General features: G+C 44.2%; 1 protein-coding gene across 1 annotated transcript in view; it reads left to right on the top strand.

Moving 5' to 3' along the window:
- Positions 1–4,282: 4,282 nt before the first annotated feature.
- Positions 4,283–18,512, top strand: part of RNF149 (ring finger protein 149) — a 38,519-nt gene continuing 24,289 nt past the window's right edge. The window contains exon 1 of the mRNA XM_069972421.1: positions 4,283–4,901. Coding sequence (XP_069828522.1) covers positions 4,472–4,901 — 430 coding nt within the window. The 5' untranslated portion in view covers positions 4,283–4,471. The remainder of the gene's footprint in view (positions 4,902–18,512) is intronic.

Raw genomic sequence — 18,512 nt, 5'->3', positions numbered from 1 at the left:
CCCAAATTTGAAGGAAATACTGACCAGACCAGAATACTATTTATGAACATAGCCTTATTCTGGACCAGGGGGGTATAACTGAGGTACTTGACTACATTTGCCAACATATTTTCTTTTTGTATGAAAATTTGTATCTACAAATAAAATGGAATTCACTTGTCTCATTTATTTTATACACATTAAATTCCATGAAAAAGTAATATAGCAGGAAGGTAATTATCACAATTCTGTTCAGTTGTAAAGATTAGGACTGCCATTAGATATTGCTGGGCCCAGACTGTCTCAATGGACTCATATGTCTGAAAAGTAGGGAATCAGTCCTAGGGGATGTATGCAGCCTTGTACATGGAACTTTATGTTTAAGCTCCTTAAAAAGACACTATATGGGCAACACAGCGTGCACTACCCATAGACCTAGGTGACAGAATGTTTAATCAGTCACTTTACAACCTATCTGAACTTGTAGTATTTATTATAATGAGTGCTTATAAGCTGGTAGAATGCTCAGTGAATGAATTGGGCTGTATTTTGTCTTCTTAAAAACAGTGCCAATCTTACTCATGAGTCGTGTCCAATACTTCAATACCTATACCTAGAGCTGCATTCATGGAAATGACCTATTGTGAGCTTTTCTGCTGTGACCCGGCTTTATTGAATATTCTGTTTAGAGGGAATGTGTCATGAAATGTGACCTATTGTTTAAATCATTTTTTATTTTTTTTATTAAAAATGTTTAAGAATTTTTGGCAATGTTTTTCTACTTTTCCGTTTTACCATCTCTTTTTATAAAATAGTCTCACAGGTCTCAGTCTCATTAGTCTGGACACTAAGCCTTGTAATAAGCTGAAAATTCCTGTAGTGTAAAGAACACTTTTCAGGACACTCATCATTGTCATCACTTCTTGCAGGACAACCAAAAAGTTTACACTAATATGTAGGTAAGACAGGAGCAGGCCATTCACAATAGGTGATGGCCACAGCACCCTCCCCTTCCTTGCACAACAGTCTCTATAATAGTGATAGAGTCAGCTCCAGTCCATTATTTACTGTGCCCTTGCAGCTCCTGTAAATCATATCTTTACAGAGCAGACATTGAGGCAACATAGTATCCCTCATAATAGTGTACAGTGGCGGAAATAAATGACATAAAAGGACATGTTTGAGTAATCTGGTTCTTTTTACTGAGTAAAAAAATATTGAAAGATTGGGCATGTTGGCTTTTAAACTCCTACCATTTTTGTTTTCAGGAAGACAAGCTGATGCCAGAGCTGTCTGGCAGCGGCTTACATCTGCTCTACCTTTCAGCAGAGGTAAGCTTTCTTGTGTATGTCCTTGTTACACATCATAAGTTTTTTTCTTATTATGACAGGTATGCTGTAAGACTAGGAGACATATTTCTACAGTATCATCTGGTGGTATTGTTCCTGATCACCCTACACAAGCACTCACAACTTGCCTAAGCATGCATGTAAGCTGTATAGGGCACATAGGGGGGTGTAAGTTGAACACGTCTGTCAGCTCTGTCAGTATCTCCCTGAGAACAAAAGGATCTGGAAGATGAAAGATAACTGTGTAACCCATAGGAGGGGCTGCCATACACATCCAATGGTTGCCCAGTCCTGTCAAGATACAGCATCACCGTAACCAATTCTTCTGCAGATACATAACTCTGGTACTGACAGTGTATAAAAGGCGTTGATATACTCTAAGGCTAAACGTCTTCCTAGCTGATGGAAACCATCCTGACCACTAGCTGGTGCTAGATGGCTTCTTTCCTAGTCGGAATTTATGATCTGTAAACAGCACCTCTTAGATATATGATGGAAGCTGTAAGGAAAGGGAACAGATAGCCAATCACAACAGACTTATGTAATATATTAGATAGGCCAGAACCTATGGAAAGAAAATTCACAGTAAATATGTAGAAATGTTTAACAGGAGTCTGTGGAGCTTGTAAATGATCGGTCTGCTGGAAGAACACAATGTCACTGTTGTGCAGACATGACTGCACATCTATGTCCTACGTCTGCACAAACAAGTGTTTTCTCATTCCTCAGCTCATCAGTGGTCCTTTCACTCGAGTCAATTATCAGAAATGTTCATTCTGTCGATAATTTACCTGTGTAAAAGGCCCTTAACCCCTTGACAACATGTGATGGATATGTACAGCACGGTCACTTGGTTCTTGGTGTACCATGCTATGCATATACAGCATTCTTGCACTGTGAGGGTATATGCACACTACAGAATATGCGCAGAAATTTCAAGTGGAGTCCACACGCCAGACTGTCCCATAGACTTAAACGAAATCCGACTTTCGCCCATGTCATTTCGCCCATGTTGTATGAAGTAACAACAAAGCCACATTTCATCATCTGTGATATGTGGTTAGGGTTGGTCAATTTGTTCCATAGGAAGTTGAGCAAATATTCTGCCATTGTTGCCTAATAGCCAACTCTTGAACTTATCCAGCCACAGCACCTTGCCCAATTCTTCTGAATTTCTACTGACAATTTTTGCAATCATTTCTATAAACGTCTAATCTTTTCAGTGAGTCACCTTGTTTTTCAAGTACAGGGACTCTGTTTAGCAATCTCAGTCTGCCATTTTCTATTGTTTGCAACTGCAATAAATGGGTTTAAGGGTACGTCCAAGCGTACAGGATCCGCAGCAGATTTGATGGTGCAGATATCAATGTAACTAAATGGTGGAACACAGCATCAAATCTGCTGTGGATCCTGTATGGGTGAACGCACCCTCAAGGTCATGAAATGTTTGCTTTTTAATCCCTTTCTACCCTGCCATAAATATACATTTAAGAAGGTTGGGGATTTTACAGTTGCAGTACATTTGCACCGTGCAGGATCAGCTGCAGATGTCAGGAAACGTTGGCAGCAATCTACACATGCACTCTGCGGTGACGAGCACTGGAGTGACATCACACTGCACAGCTGGGACCCACAAACGCTGGACGGAGAGAGGAAGGACTGCGGCCAGGAGCACTAGCCTAGGCCCTAGTGCACACCATCATTTCTGGCAGAATTCAAACTGATATCGAGGGTGATTTCACTTCAACATCAGCAGGAATTCCATCTTTCCCATTAAGTTCAATGGGATTTCTGTGGCTTTTTCCTTGTGAATTGCTAACACAGACCCCAATTTCTGCCTGAAGAATTGATATGTCGAATCTTGATGCAGAAACTTCTAGCAGATATCTATAGAAATCAATGTCTATAAAAATCAGCTTCATGTCAGCATTGAGCAGAATTAGGATTTCAAGCAGAATTTAATCAATGACATTTTCTTTAGATTACTTAGCGTGCACATATCCAAATGGGAAAAAAGAAGTCTCTGTTATCCAGAGCCCTTTGCTTAAAGGTGCCCCTATCCCTGCAGAACATTGCATATATGACAGCGCCCCTATCCCTGCAGAACATTGCATATATGACAGCGCCCCTATCCCTGCAGAACATTGCATATATGACAGCGCCCCTATCCCTGCAGAACATTGCATATATGACAGCGCCCCTATCCCTGCAGAACATTGCATATATCACAGCGCCCCTATCCCTGCAGAACATTGCATATATCACAGCGCCCCTATCCCTGCAGAACATTGCATATATGACAGCACCCCTATCCCTGCAGAACATTGCATATATGACAGCACCCCTATCCCTGCAGAACATTGCATATATGACAGCGCCCCTATCCCTGCAGAACATTGCATATATCACAGCGCCCCTATCCCTGGAGAACATTGCATATATCACAGCGCCCCTATCCCTGCAGAACATTGCATATATCACAGCGCCCCTATCCCTGCAGAACATTGCATATATCACAGCGCCCCTATCCCTGCAGAACATTGCATATATCACAGCGCCCCTATCCCTGCAGAACATTGTATATATGACAGCGCCCCTATCCCTGCAGAACATTGCATATATCACAGCGCCCCTATCCCTGCAGAACATTGCATATATGACAGCGCCCCTATCCCTGCAGAACATTGCATATATGACAGCGCCCCTATCCCTGCAGAACATTGCATATATCACAGCGCCCCTATCCCTGCAGAACGTCACAATCCTCCAACAAGCACACGCTGACCGGCTGCTCAGTGCTGATAGGAAAGCCGGCAGAGAGCATAGCCCCGCCCACACAAGAGGCTGGTCACATGGGCATGACGTCATCAGAGGCTCTTTCGCTCACTTGCAAATAGCGTCTACCAAGAGGAAAGGGAGGAGCTACGGGGAAGGGAAGCAGCGCAGGGGGAGGAGGAGGGGGGTGACTTGTACCTGGGATCACAACACTGTCACACGGAGCGGCGGGCTGCCCGGAGCGTACACGGCGGAGGCGGCTGCTGCCACAGACATTGCTGAGAGCCGAGCAGGTGTCCTGTCCAGTCACCACAGCCCAAGGGTCAATGCCCGACACTGCTCCCCGGTGCTGACAAGCAGAGGAGAGGATGCTGAGCGGACTGTGTGTGTTCTCCCTGCTGTGCGCCCTGTGCCCCGGCTCCTCCAGCCGCTCCTTGGAGTGGTTCACCGCCCTGGTGCGCACCGAGTACACCGAGCCCCTGACCAACAGCACCGTGCAGGGCACCACCGAGAGCGGCCGCTATGGGGACAGCTCCCCCAAGGAGAGCGTCCAGGGCTTGGTGGGCTTCCCCCGGGACCCCGCGCAGCTGGAGGGCTGTCACCCGGACGTCCAGTACGCCGTGCCCGGCCTGAGTGCCAGGGCCATGGAGGAGGGCGAGCCCTGGATAGCCCTGGTGGCCCGAGGAGGCTGCACCTTCAAGGAGAAGGTGGTGAACGCTGCCCGCAGGAGGGCATCAGCTGTGGTCATCTACAATGAGGCCAAGAATGGCAACGGCACTGTGCCCATGACCCATCTAGGTAAGCTGGCTGCCCCCCCTGCTATGGCTGAATATACACCTCACCTGACATGTCACCCACAGGACACCTCACCTGTCATGCCACCCACAGGACACCCCACCTGTCATGCCACCCACAGGACACCCCACCTGTCATGCCACCCACAGGACACCCCACCTGTCATGTCACCCACAGGACACCCCACCTGTCATGCCACCCACAGGACACCCCACCTGTCATGCCACCCACAGGACACCCCACCTGTCATGCCACCCACAGGACACCCCACCTGTCATGCCACCCACAGGACACCCCACCTGTCATGTCACCCACAGGACACCCCACCTGTCATGTCACCCACAGGACACCCCACCTGTCATGTCACCCACAGGACACCCCACCTGTCATGTCACCCACAGGACACCCCACCTGTCATGTCACCCACAGGACACCCCACCTGTCATGCCACCCACAGGACACCCCACCTGTCATGTCACCCACAGGACACCCCACCTGTCATGTCACCCCACCTGCCATGCCACCCACAGGACACCTCACCTGCCATGCCACCCACAGGACACCTCACCTGCCATGCCACCCACAGGACACCTCACCTGTCATGCCACTCACAGTATGTGAGCACTTATATCATCTGATGGGTGGTCAGTGGAGGTGGCACCAGGCACTATGTGTCATTCGGTCACTTTACACCTCATCAGTATATGCGCACTTAAATGATCTGATGGGTGGTCAGTGGAGGTGGCACCAGGTACCATGTGTCATTCAGTCACTTTACACCTAATCAGTATGTGAGCACTTATATGGTATGCTGGTTACCTGATGGGTGGTCAGTGTAGATGGCACCAGGCATCTTGTGTATTCTGGGTCACTTTCCACCTCACCCATAACATGTACAGTATGGCGGCATTTATTATCGGCATTAGCCGGGTGATAGCTACTCTCCAGAAAGTTAGATTACTCCTAGGAAGTAGTACGAGCCCCTATTGTTCCCGGTCAGGTTATACAGCTTTTCACTATAATCATTGGCTGGTAGCTGGGTCATCCGTCCATAGGACTATTGTTGTCAGGTTGCAGATGCTTTACATTGCTCTCATTGTATGACTTCATGCATTCCTATTGAATGAGGTACCTTGCCAACCAGGACAATCAGCTTTCTAGCCCAGGGTTATCCACAGAGGATGCCCATCAGGAGACATAAAGCTGCCCTCCCCCATTGACGTATATGTTCCTCTTTCCCAATTGCTGGTAGTAATAGTTAGTTCCTTTAGAAGAGAGAAGTGTACGGATGGCTTCCAGACACCATTGTCTCTGTTTACAGAATAAAGATAGAACTAAACAGGGAATATTAAACGTCTTCTATTCATCCTAATCACTAAAACACATGTCCACAAGTGTCTTGCAGTCCCCTGGACCATTGTCCTAAGCTGGACGTAATCCTAAGTGCCCGCAGTTCTTTCCAGAAACACTTGTGATCAGCAGAACTAAATGACCTCCTTACATCGGTTATTCGCCCCCATCAGTGATTTGCCCCCGTGGGAATGTTCCCCTTTTTTGTGATTGGTCGGGGTCCGGGCACTGAAATCCCCATGATCAGACACTTCTCTGTGTAATGTGTTATACATCTCTGGGTCTATTACCTTAGAGGTTAGAGTTGTCTGTAAATATTAAAGGTCTACTCTGTAATCTCTCTACCAGGACATTAATAAAAATATTGGGCCAAACACTGACCCCCAATGTTGTACCCCACTTGGGACCCCATCAGAGTTCCATCAATAACCCCCCACTCTTTCCTATTACTGAGCAGTTACCCATATACATAGCTTTCCCCCTAGACCCATAGTTTCCGCCTTCCTATTATCTGTACCAGTGGTTTTATGTGGTGCTGTGTCAGATGCCTTTGTAAAGTCCAGATGTGCAACATCCCCAGCCTCATCCAGTCCCCCAGGGACCATACACATTGGATAGAAGAAGGTTTGAGGGTTAATCAAACCATACACGTTCAGTAGCTGTCATCTGAATAGTCTACAGCAATCTCTCCTATTCCCCACATATACTTGAACATTGAGCTAACATGTCAGTCTTTAGCTTCCACAATCAAATAGATAGAGGAGACCTGATGTGATCATATGTTCTGTTACATTATGTGGATGGTTGTGGGCAATAGATGACGCCAGGATACACTATGGGAAGAAGGTAAACCAGCGGAAAATCCTGACGATTGGTAGAACGAACGGGTAGATGGGGCAGACCTCTTTTTCACTGCTGAAGTAGCAGTCGATGGAATTATAATGGAGTCCTATGGAACTTTCTGGTAAGTGCGTCTACTGGAAGTTCCATAGGCTCCCATTATAATTCTGTCCACCACTGCTTTAGCAGTGAGAGCGGAGATGAAGAGTGTGCACTCTTGGGCACAACTGCTTCTTCATTTTACTGATGGGCGGGCTCTCAGCACCCGGACCCCAACTGATACAAACCTATGACATGTCAGAAGTTTGTTAAAATGATAGGTACACTTTAAAGGATATGCTGTTAACATTTTGGGGCCAGACACTCCAAGACACCTTTTGTAGATCTTATGGAGTGTGTTCCTTTCGGGTTCATAGCTGTTTTGGTGGTGTATATGTCAGGAAATCCCTTTAATTTCTGTAGACTGTTATCAGTGACACATGCCAGAAAGCGACCAGATGGGAGGTAGAAAGTTTTGGCCTGCTTACTTTAGCTCATTCAGATCCCATTATGAATGAATTCAGCTAGTTTGTCAGAAAAATGTCAGCTACTGGATATCATAATGTCACGTTGTATCGGTTTCCCTCTGACAGTGAGGAGTGCCCCCTGTTATTACCCTTTTCTCAGAACTAATTGATCCTCTTTAAAATACTTTATTCTAGAATACTGACCATAATCTGCACATGTGAAAGTGGTCCTAGGGTTATGACATCCATTGACTTCATTGGTCGCCCATGTAATATAGTGTCATCAGGGTAGCAGCATGTACAGATGCCGCACTCTCCTGGGTCTGCTATGTAGGCGATACATTGCTTCTGGCCACGCAGTATGTAACCTGTCTGAACTTACAGCCAGTTGAGAGGCGGCTATCTATACGGTATGCAGCTAGTCCAGGCTATAATCAGCATGTTAGGAACGCTGAGCTCACGGAGGAAGTGATAGGCTACATTACTAATAATATTGATTCAGATGACTCTTCTGGTCTGAGCTGCTATTCTTCATCACTGTATTTTAATTGCATTATAGTTACGTGTCGTATAATTTACCAACATCTTGACTCCAGTCTGACTTGCTTAGACCTCATATTAGTGTGACCTGCTTAGGATTGTTTTCATACGGAATGAGTGTTTAAAATAGTTTACCATCTTACGTCACATTGATTTTATTCAAGATAATGCATGTTAATTAAAAGGGAGAACAAAACCAGACCATAATTGCTTCTGTTCTTAAGACTGCCTTCACACGCACCCCATGCGCAGCGGATTTTACCTTGCCAGCTTCGCAGTGAAATTCGCTGCGATACTGATTTCTATTAAAGTCTATGGCACTCCATAAATGAAAACCACTGCGAGAATGTATTGTACCATAGATATAGGCTTCCGACATCATGCTTACTTGTCTGCGTTCCATCAGCATGCTCCCGCCTGCTTCTTTGGGTCCCTACTCAGTGACAGGATTGGCTGTGCAGGTTGTTAGTGTGCAGGGACCCAGACGAGCATGTGGAATACAGACAGAATGCATGGTGTCGGGAGCTAAGTAGTTAATTTTTACAAGTTTATAGTACAATATTCTCACAGCAGAAGGGAATGGAGTGCCATAGACTTTAATAGAAATCAGTATTGCAGCAGATTTTATTGCGAGAGACTTGAGTCCACTTTGAATACCGTATGTGTCAAAGCACCCTAAAGGGGTAAATCGATTTTAGAACTGTTAATATACTTTATTAATTTATTAATTCTGATCAGGATCCTCATCTCCTGACCAAAGTAGAAAGCTGCTACAAACAGCATTCTTTCTCTGGAGAACCAGTCCTGTTCTCATTATACAGATAAGGAGAGAACACTATGTAATTTCCCCGTGCTGCCCCCTGTGGGGAAAACTAACATTAACTGTCAGATATCTATACAGATGACGGCTGATCGCTGTCATTGTCAGTTATGGATCTGACTACCAATGGGTCTTGATGGGTCTTATTGACGTCTAGTGATGTCTGTCAGGTCTCTTTGTTTTTCTATATATTGACTGCAACCTTAGCTCTGTAGACTACACTACAAAGCTTGAGTTAACATTGAAACCTGGAAACATTAAATGATTATTGGCCAGAACGGCTGGTAACCGGTGGTTTCCTGATATAGGGTTTTTAAGCTGGTTGGACATATTGGATGACAGAAACTTATCGGACTAATCAGTTTTGTCAGGGTTGGCCATACATGAAGCCATTTGCTATTTCGGAGGGGAGAGGGGAAACACAAAAAATTCCCAATCCCGCTTTCTTCTGTTATCTGCCAGTAAGAGAGGTTGGCAGAGCCTCATACATTTGACATCTGAGCCCGATCCCCTTGGTATTAGTGGGGTCAGCAACCTCTCCTCCCTATGGCCAGTTTAGTATGCATAAAAAATTGTAACATGTTTTAAATACCCTCCGAGAGCTGAGCAACTGAGAGGTGTTAAGTATAGGCCCCCATACACATTAGTAAAAAGTTGGCTGAACATGTTGATTTTTGGTGGAATCATCTGAATCCTTCTTCTGTCCTACACATTAGAAAGTCATTGTTTTAGATTTTAATTGACCAATTTTTTTTTGCTGTTATGGAGACCAGCCACCACCAGATGAATCTTGAAGCTGCTTGCCCACCTCTCTCTAGTTAAAAGGAATGAGATGTGTATTCACCCTAATTATCAATTCAAGGGGTATTTTAGCATATGTTAAAAAAAAATAAGATGCAACTAAAGTGGGACAAAAATAGAAAGAAGCCCTATACTTACTTCACCCCAACACCCTGCTGCTTGCCAGCAGCTCCCGTTCTTCTTCCAGTCTCCCAGTATTCTTCCTGCTTACAAGAACAACCCATGGTGTAGGGCCTAATAACAGGCCACAGTGGTCTCCAAAGATTAGCTGAGTGAAGCATAAAGAACATCCAGGGACCGGTAGGAGAAGAACAAGCAGATGAAGGGGACTGAGGCTAGGTAAGTATAGGCATTTTTTCCCATGCCCCCAGTAGCCCATAAATTTTTTTTGACATGCGCTAGAATACGACTTTGGCTATTAATTTTACTATTAATGATAAGATTCACATAAACCACTATAGTTAAAACTACAGCTACAGATACACGCAGATGTTGTTCTGTATTTTATAATACACAATTTTTAGTGTATTAACGTGCAGATTAACATTACAACAGATGAGACAACAGCTGAGGCTGACTTAAAACGTGGCCCCCATATATTTCACTCGATGGAGTTGAGGGGCACATGGACAAGCTACTAAAGGTGTATTGCAATCACTTGACCAACAGCAGTTAAAGGTCTATGACTATTTTTAATCCCCTCCCCATGTTTACAGACGAGCGCAGAGATGGCGGTCTATGTCTTTACGCCAAGCTGGTGCCAGCAGTGTTTGCATGGCTTCTGGTGCAATATATTCTACTGTTACCTTTAGGTTTTCTGTCTGTTCTTCTAGGTGATATCACTTTGTATTGTTTGAAGTAGGTATTTGTCCTTGGACAGAGCAGACAAAGCTGTTTGTGTGTGAGAACAATGGAGACGATGTAATGAGGAAACATCTGCGGACTGATAGCTTGCTGACCTGAATTCTTGAATGCAGACAGGGATATAAATTTTCCCTTAACTATAACCGAAATTGCTCTTTTTCCAGTATTATCCTTGTTTCTGTGTGTAAAAGAACAAGTGTGTGTGTGTGTGTGTGTGTGTGTGTGTGTGTGTGTGTGTGTGGCTGTACAGGTAAACAGGGCCCACTCTCTGCAGACGTCAGACCCGGTGTAAATAAGTAACTTCAGCTTTGGTCATTGCGGACGTTGCAGCGATATTCTGAGGTGCCTGCTTATTCAATGTCTTTTGCAGAATGGGAAGGCTGACTGTGAGCCCCAAATATAATATAATATATGAATAAAATAGTAAAACGTACTTTTCATCTAGACTCCACAACTGTGTAAAGTGAGAACGTATCAGGCTAGTCGTACAATTTACAGGTCTAGGCAGGACTTTACCCTTCAGCACATCGATACTCACGTACACCTGAATAGCAATTTAAACAGAATTTCCAACAGGAAATAGTGTTGAAATATTTTCACATTACATTGAAGATCTGTTTGTAACTATGACGTCCCTCCAATCACTAAGCAATGCTGCATCTGGGAAATCATCTCCAGGAAATTCTATTTGTGTTGCGTGCAGAAATAAATGTGGAAGCGTTTTCTTTTTATAGTGTCATTTAAAAAGCCGACCAGGAAGCAGATATTTTGGTATTTGCACATAATTGCCAGCCTTTTATGAGTCCATCTATGCTGGCCCTTTGTATTAGCTTTGCTCTTATTCTTTAAAACGTTTCTTTCTGCACTCGGCAAAGCAGGATGTACACTGGGTTTGTTGTCTATCAGACATCTGTTCTTCATATGGGTCAACTCTATAACCTCATTGAGCACCCTGTTTCCTGATCAAATGTGCACTTATGCCCTGCAAAAAGAAAGGATCAGAGAGCACTAAAGGTATTGTACCCTAACTAAGTCACACATAGGTTCTCTACCTATAGGTAACAACAGGGTGAAATGAAGGGTGGCATGGCGTGACTCCTACTCAGCTGCCAGTTTGTTTTTCTGGTGGCAGCACAATGCCAGTTTTACTTTAAAGTGTTACTGTAATTTATTTATTTATTTTTTACAAAAAATCAATAGTACAAGTAATTTTAAGAAACTCTGTAATAGGTTTTATTAAGCAAAAGAGTTTCCTTCTGTACTCAAAAATCCTGTCCGCCTCACTGACTCAATGTGATGTCTTGTATGCCTCCGCTCAAATAATTGACCTTCTTTGACCGGTTGTGCTTTTACACACACAGATATCTGACCAATTTATCTGATTTTTGAGGTTAAAGCCAGTAACAGACTATAAACACAGAACAGGTCATAAAGAAAAGACTGAGATTTCTCCTCTTCTCAAACCCATTCTTAGTTTTGGCTGCAATAATCTGTCAGATAGATTGGTCAGATATCTGTGTGTGTAATAGGGCCCTTAAGCCCCTATTACAAGGGGTAACCAGAAGGAACAAGTGAGCGACAAACTGTCAGGTCATTGCTTGCTTGTTCCTTGTTACCCGCTTGCTGCCGTCGCTATTATACACATTGGCAGAGAGTGGGTAAGAGCCGGCGGGCCACAGGGAAGTGTGTGTGTGTGTGTGTGTCGGGGGGGGGGGGGGGGGGGGCTGCCCAGGTGGTCGCTGAATCATCCAGGCAGCCCATAGGAGTCATCGACGGTCCGTTGCCGCCGTTTCTATTACACGGACTGCAGCAGATCCTCGCCAGGCTGATCGATAGTGTTTTAGCCTGTTGAAAGACAGTGATCAGCCAACATCGTGCATGTCGACTGATCTTTGTCTTCTAATACACAAAACGATTATCGGCTGAATACGGACGATAATCACTTCGTATAATATGGCCTTTAGACTTCTTGTCTAAAGACTTTAAAGTGACTCTGTACCCACAATCAACCCACCCCAAACCGCTTGTACCTTCTTATAGCTGCTTTTAATCCAAGATTTGTCCTGGAGTCCGTTCAGCAGGTGATGCAGTTCTTGTCCTAAAAAACTACTTTTAAACTTGCAGTCCTGTGTCAAACTGGCGTGGCCTAGAGTATCTGTGCATTAGGCTGGCACAAGCTCTCTGTCCCTCCTCCCCGTCCTGTTCATTACTAGGAATGCCCCAGACAGGTATTGTCCTATTCATGAGCTGTGAGAACACTGCACATGGGCTGGATCGTTAAGGCACCTGTGCAGTGTTCACTGCAGAGGAATAGGAAAAATCCTGCCAGTGGCATTCCTAATAATGAGGAGGGTGGGGAGGAGGGACAGTGGGGTGGTGCAAGGTTAGGGCACAGACATTCTAGGCCACAGCAATTTGACACAGGGCTGCAAGTTTAAAAGTTGTTTTTTAGGACAGTAACTGCATCACCTGCTGGACGGACCCCAGGACAGATCTTGGATTAAAAGCAGCTATCTGAAGGTACAAGCGGTTTTGGGGGGGGGGGGGGGGACAGATTGTGGGTATACAGTCGCTTTAACTGCAGCTCCTGTTTACACAGAGCTAATTAAAGATCCAATAAGCCAAGAGGAAGGCGTTTTCCTACTGCTTGCTGGTGCTTTTCTAGGAACACTCATTGCAGATAATCGGTAAAAGGGGCTTTAGTGCATAGCGAGCAGCATGAGCTGGAGTAAGGTGGAGATGAAAGAGAGCACCAAAAACACATCAAGGTATTGAAATCTCTTAACTTGTAGCACTTTTATGACTTCCTGATGTCCAGGATAACCCTTTTTAAAGGCCCTATTACATGAAATGATTGTGTCTTCGGTTACATGCATGATGTCTGCTGATCATGGTCTTTTAACATGTTTAAAGGGGAAGTCCAGGCAAAAAAATTTTAAGATATGTTATAGCCCCCCAAAAATACTAAGACACTTATTATGGGAAATGCGGCTATAGTGCATTTTCTCTGCACTTACTACAGCATAGTGTGTTCAGATCTCTGTAACGTTGATGATGTCGCGTCACATAAACTGCCGCCTCTGCTGCATAAACTGCTGCTCCAGTCTGTCCCACCGCTGCAACAGGAGTCGGCAGTTTATGTGACGTGACATCACCAACTTTACAGAGACCTTAACATGCCATGCTGTAGTACGTGCAGGGAAAATGCACTATAGGTGCATCTCCCGTAATAAGTGTCTATTAGTAGTTTTCATAACTTTTGTTGGGCAATAACATATCTTAAAATTATTTTGCCGGGACTTCCCCTTTAAAGAGCGTGATTTGTGCAAATACGGTCTCCTGCACGTTGCCACCGCTGACTTCAATGGGTCCTTAGATCATTCGGCCGGCCCACCCCACCCTCTGCTCCCCACTCGCTGTCTGTGCGTGTAACAGCACAGGCAGCAAGCAGGAATGAGGGGGAAGCAAGCACTGACCTGACAGGTTGGTGCTTGCTTCCCCCTTATTATTGTGCCGTGTAATGCAACCTTTAGGGGGTACTCCGGTCCGGGGGTATTTTTTACCATTGGCCTGGGAGGGGGTGGTTATAACCATTCCCCCCCCCCCCCCACCTAATTACATTCTGGCCAAGGGTTCATGGTATACCTATGGGTCTGGATTCAAAAGCCCTCTAGCGATCTCAACTGCTATCGCCAGGTAAATTTGTGGCTGGAGTATAAGGTGTGTAGCATTACTTGCAGCCATTGAAGTAAAAGGCTGACTGAGGCTGATACGTGCACACTATGGAATTGCAACAGAAAATCCATCGTGGATTCCACAGCTTGCAGCGGGTGCAAGCGGAATCTGCAACGGGTTTTCCATTGTGATTCCTTAGTGTGCACGTACCCTAAATGTTGCTTAAAGGGAGCCTGTCATCAAGACAATGGTGTCTAATCTATCACCATCATGTTAGAGAAGAAAGAACTGAGCAGATTGAGATACAACTCTATGGGAAAAGATTCAGTATAACTTGTAACGTTGATTGAAATTCTGGCTCATTTTGGGTTAAGGAGTCCAGTGGGCGGTGTCACTCAATGGATTGGACTCCTTAGCCTTGAAACATCAGAGATTTCAATCAATAAATGTAAAGTAAGGGTACAAACACACACACCGTATACGCAGTGTATTTTCTGCTGCGATACGCAGCAGATTAGATCTAAATAACTGAACACCGCATCAAATCTGCTGCATATCTGCTGCGTATATGGTGTGTGTGTTTGTACCCTTATATTGAATAATAATTCCCCATGAAGATATATATATATATATCAATCTGCGCAGCTCTATAAGATGATGCTGATAGCTTAGGCACCATTTTCATGATGAGGGGTTCCCTTTAATGTAGGGAGTTGTCAGCACAAGATATTATAAAGACATGCATAAACTTGAGAGCAACTTCATGCACTAAACTAAAAGTGAACTTTCCTTTTGTACACGTCTATTTATTCGTAAGTATTATAAATGGCCTTATTGTCTGCTGAGTGAAAGCTTACAGTCACCACATACTCCTACCACTTCCAGGAAAAACAACTGAAAATACCCAGGATCTGCCTTTTTTAGGTCACTTTGTTAGTAACCTGTTCTGTTAACACCAGTCATTTGTGCTGAAATTACAGCTGAGCCTTGTGTCCACATCCTAAGGCATCAGGCTACTGCTTTCCGGTGGTGTCTTAGAATAAACTGGCCCCGGCTCTACTATGGAAGAGCCATCGCTAGTTATGTTGGCCATTGTTATCTGTGGAATGCCTTCATATGATACTGGCTATGATATGGGACCTAGGTTTGGCTGATCTCTGAGGCTTCTGGACCTTATTAGCTTTCAGCTGTAAATAGCAGAACGGTATCGGAGCCGTTTTAGCTTCGCTCTTCTGCACAGAGGATGGATACACTTACCTAAGGACTTGTGGTGAACCCGGCCACTGGCCATGCTGATAAAATATTAACACAATGACAACCTAGGATCAAGCTTTTTTTTTTTTCTGTTTAAAAAAAACAAACAAAAAACACAACATTCTACCCACCTAGTGAATCGCACACAGACTCTCTTCAGTGTCCCATTCTTGAAAAATTTTACTATTCACCTATTGTGTTATAGCCTTTCCATAAAGAGTTCCAGTATTTTTAACAGCAACAATAAAAAAAAGTCCAGTACAGTGGTACCTTAGTTTAAGAGTATCTTGGTTTAAGAGCGTTTTGGTTTAAGAGCTCAGTTTTTCAAAATTATGACTTGGTTTAAGAGCATTGCTTTGGTTTAAGAGCTCCCTGTACTGGGTGGGAGGGCGAGTAGAAGAGGGACATGGTCTGCATAGCGGGGTCTACAGCACTGTACTCTGACCCAGAAAGTCTCCCTCCCCTTCCAAATCATAGCAGATCCACTTCAGGCTGGGGCTCACATCAGGGGACAGGACTGTGGAGCTAATCTCTTCATAGATGTAACCCCTCTCTCCCTGGACAGAGAGAGCTGCTATACTGTGTCCACATCTACCCTGCTCACTCCTTCATGCTCCCTGCAGTCTCTGTCCGCCCTTGTGTTTCCCATCCTCTCCATTACTGTACAGTAACTTATAATATCACATATTCTGCTGTTTCTGAATGTTTGTTTCATTTGTTTAACATGTTATTCAGAATAATAAATGATTATTTTTGGGGTGTGGAACCAATTGTCGGCATATCAGTGATTTCTTATGGGAAAATTTGCTTTGGTTTAAGAGTGGATTTGGATTACAAGCACAGACCTGGAACGAATTATGCTCGTAATCCAAGGCACCACTGTATATCCCTTCAAAATTAGGAGTTCCACTTAATTGGATTATGGTCATTGACCGATTGCACGCCATCCTAAATGACAAGGAGGATAAATTTCATAAGGTTTGGCGTCCCTGGATCTCATATTTATCTGATAACCCTTAGGGGTGATATTGGCGGTGTGAGATTGTATGTTGTGCGGGGCATTCTGTGAGGAGGGGTAGGGGGTAAAGTGAGTCTCCCCTTCTCCACTCCCCTCCCTTCCCTCCCCCCTCTCTTCTCCCTCTCTCTCTGTTTTCCTTCCTCTTGGGCTGGCTCTCTCACCTCAGCCCTCCTTTCCTTTTCTTCCCCCTTTTTGTTTTTCTCTCCTTTTTTCCTCTCCACCTTTGTCTTTCCTCCCCTGGTTCCACGAAAGTGAGGGTACCAGGTCGAGGTTTGTTTGGCCTAAGTTTGGGCAAGAATTCTAAATATAGTTATGATAGGCCTCTGTAGATGCCCCAGTTGGGCATCGCGGGGGGTTATATGTATTGTTCTGTTATGAAGACTGACAGGCGCTTATTTATGTCAATTTTTCTGACCACTGTTATACTGCTGCGCAGTTTACCTGGCCTATCGTTGTCTGCCCACCTTGTGTGCCTATTTGCTGTTCGTTCTATTCCAAAAAACTTAATAAAATATTATGGAAACCCAAAATTAGGAGTTCCTTTATAATCTTTGTTTCTGACTAAAAGAAAAAAAAATAACCTTTGGCTCCCAACCTAAAAATGTAGGCGCCAAATAAGCGTGTATGACTATACTGAATCATCACCTAATATTGCGATAATACTACCCCCAACATAAAAGAAGATAACCACTATAATACTATGCTCTACGTACAGGAACACAAGTACTATAATGCTACACTCTATGTAAAGGAAGGAATAGCTACTCTTATTAAACTACCCTTTTACATATCTGTGATAAAACAACGCCCTACGTAAAGGAATGTACCTACTATAACTATAAGACTACCCTTTACCACACAGGATTATAATAACTAGAATAGAGTAACTACTATACTAGCACGCAGGATTATAACTACTGTGATTCTGTATTCATTGGTGGCTCTACAATTTTGCAGGTATAACATTTTTTACTCACTCTTAACAAGTAGTAAGAAAACTATAACAGACAATACGTCTCTACTGTTTCTGACCACATTGTGACAGCATTGCTTCCACCCTTTTTTAAGGGCTGCATAATTCTGGCTCCATAGACTTTCTATGGAGCCCATGTCCTGCAGCAAGCTGAAGAGAGAAGTGTTTAGCTGGGTGCTTCTCCTTGCTCTGTCTTACATTTGGCATGGCATAAGTTTTTTTTTTTTTTTTTCCATATGAGAGGGACACTTTAAGATGTTTCTTTTTATTTGTTTTGGAAAGTACTCTTAAAGTACTCAATGGTATGTTTACACAGAGAGATTTACAGTGTTTCCCCCGAAAATAAGGCATCCTCCTTAAATAAGATGCCCCAACTAATCTACTTAGTGGCCCAAAGTAAGACACCGCCACCCTGAAAGTAAGGCCGTCCACCACTAGCCCGTGCCGCTCACCCCTCTCCCTCAACGTGCTTGTGTGGTGCCGCTCCGGAGAAATAAGACATCCCCCCAAAATAAGACAGAGTGCCTCTTTGGGGACAAAAAAATAACATAAGGCACTGTCTTATTTTCGGGGAAACACAGTATCTGACAGATTTTCGAAGCCAAAGCCAGGTATGGTTTTGAAAAGAGGAGAAATCTCAGTCTTTCCTTTATGACCTGTTCCCTGTTTATAGTCTGTTCCTGGCTTTGGCTTCAAAAATCTGTTTGTTAAATCTGCCTGTGTAAACGCACTATTGGTTTTGATCCTTGTGTGAGAAGTGCATGTAGACATAGGTACAAGTGAGAAGCATAACCTCTGCACATCTTCTTTTCAGCAGGGGTTGTTTGTCTTTGGTTACATTTGCATTCAGAATGCTATACGGAGCCTTTGTCACTAGCTTTCTTATTTTTGATGGCAAGAATAGCGCACCAGATGGAATCCTAACAGACTTCATTTCAAGTCAGTGGGGACCATCTGGTGCTGTTTGGGTCAG

Source organism: Dendropsophus ebraccatus, chromosome 5 (genome assembly GCF_027789765.1).
Source record: "Dendropsophus ebraccatus isolate aDenEbr1 chromosome 5, aDenEbr1.pat, whole genome shotgun sequence".
Classification (NCBI taxonomy): domain Eukaryota; kingdom Metazoa; phylum Chordata; class Amphibia; order Anura; family Hylidae; genus Dendropsophus; species Dendropsophus ebraccatus.
The sequence above is the reverse complement of the archived record's forward strand: the minus strand, read 5'-3'. Positions and strand labels throughout refer to the sequence as shown.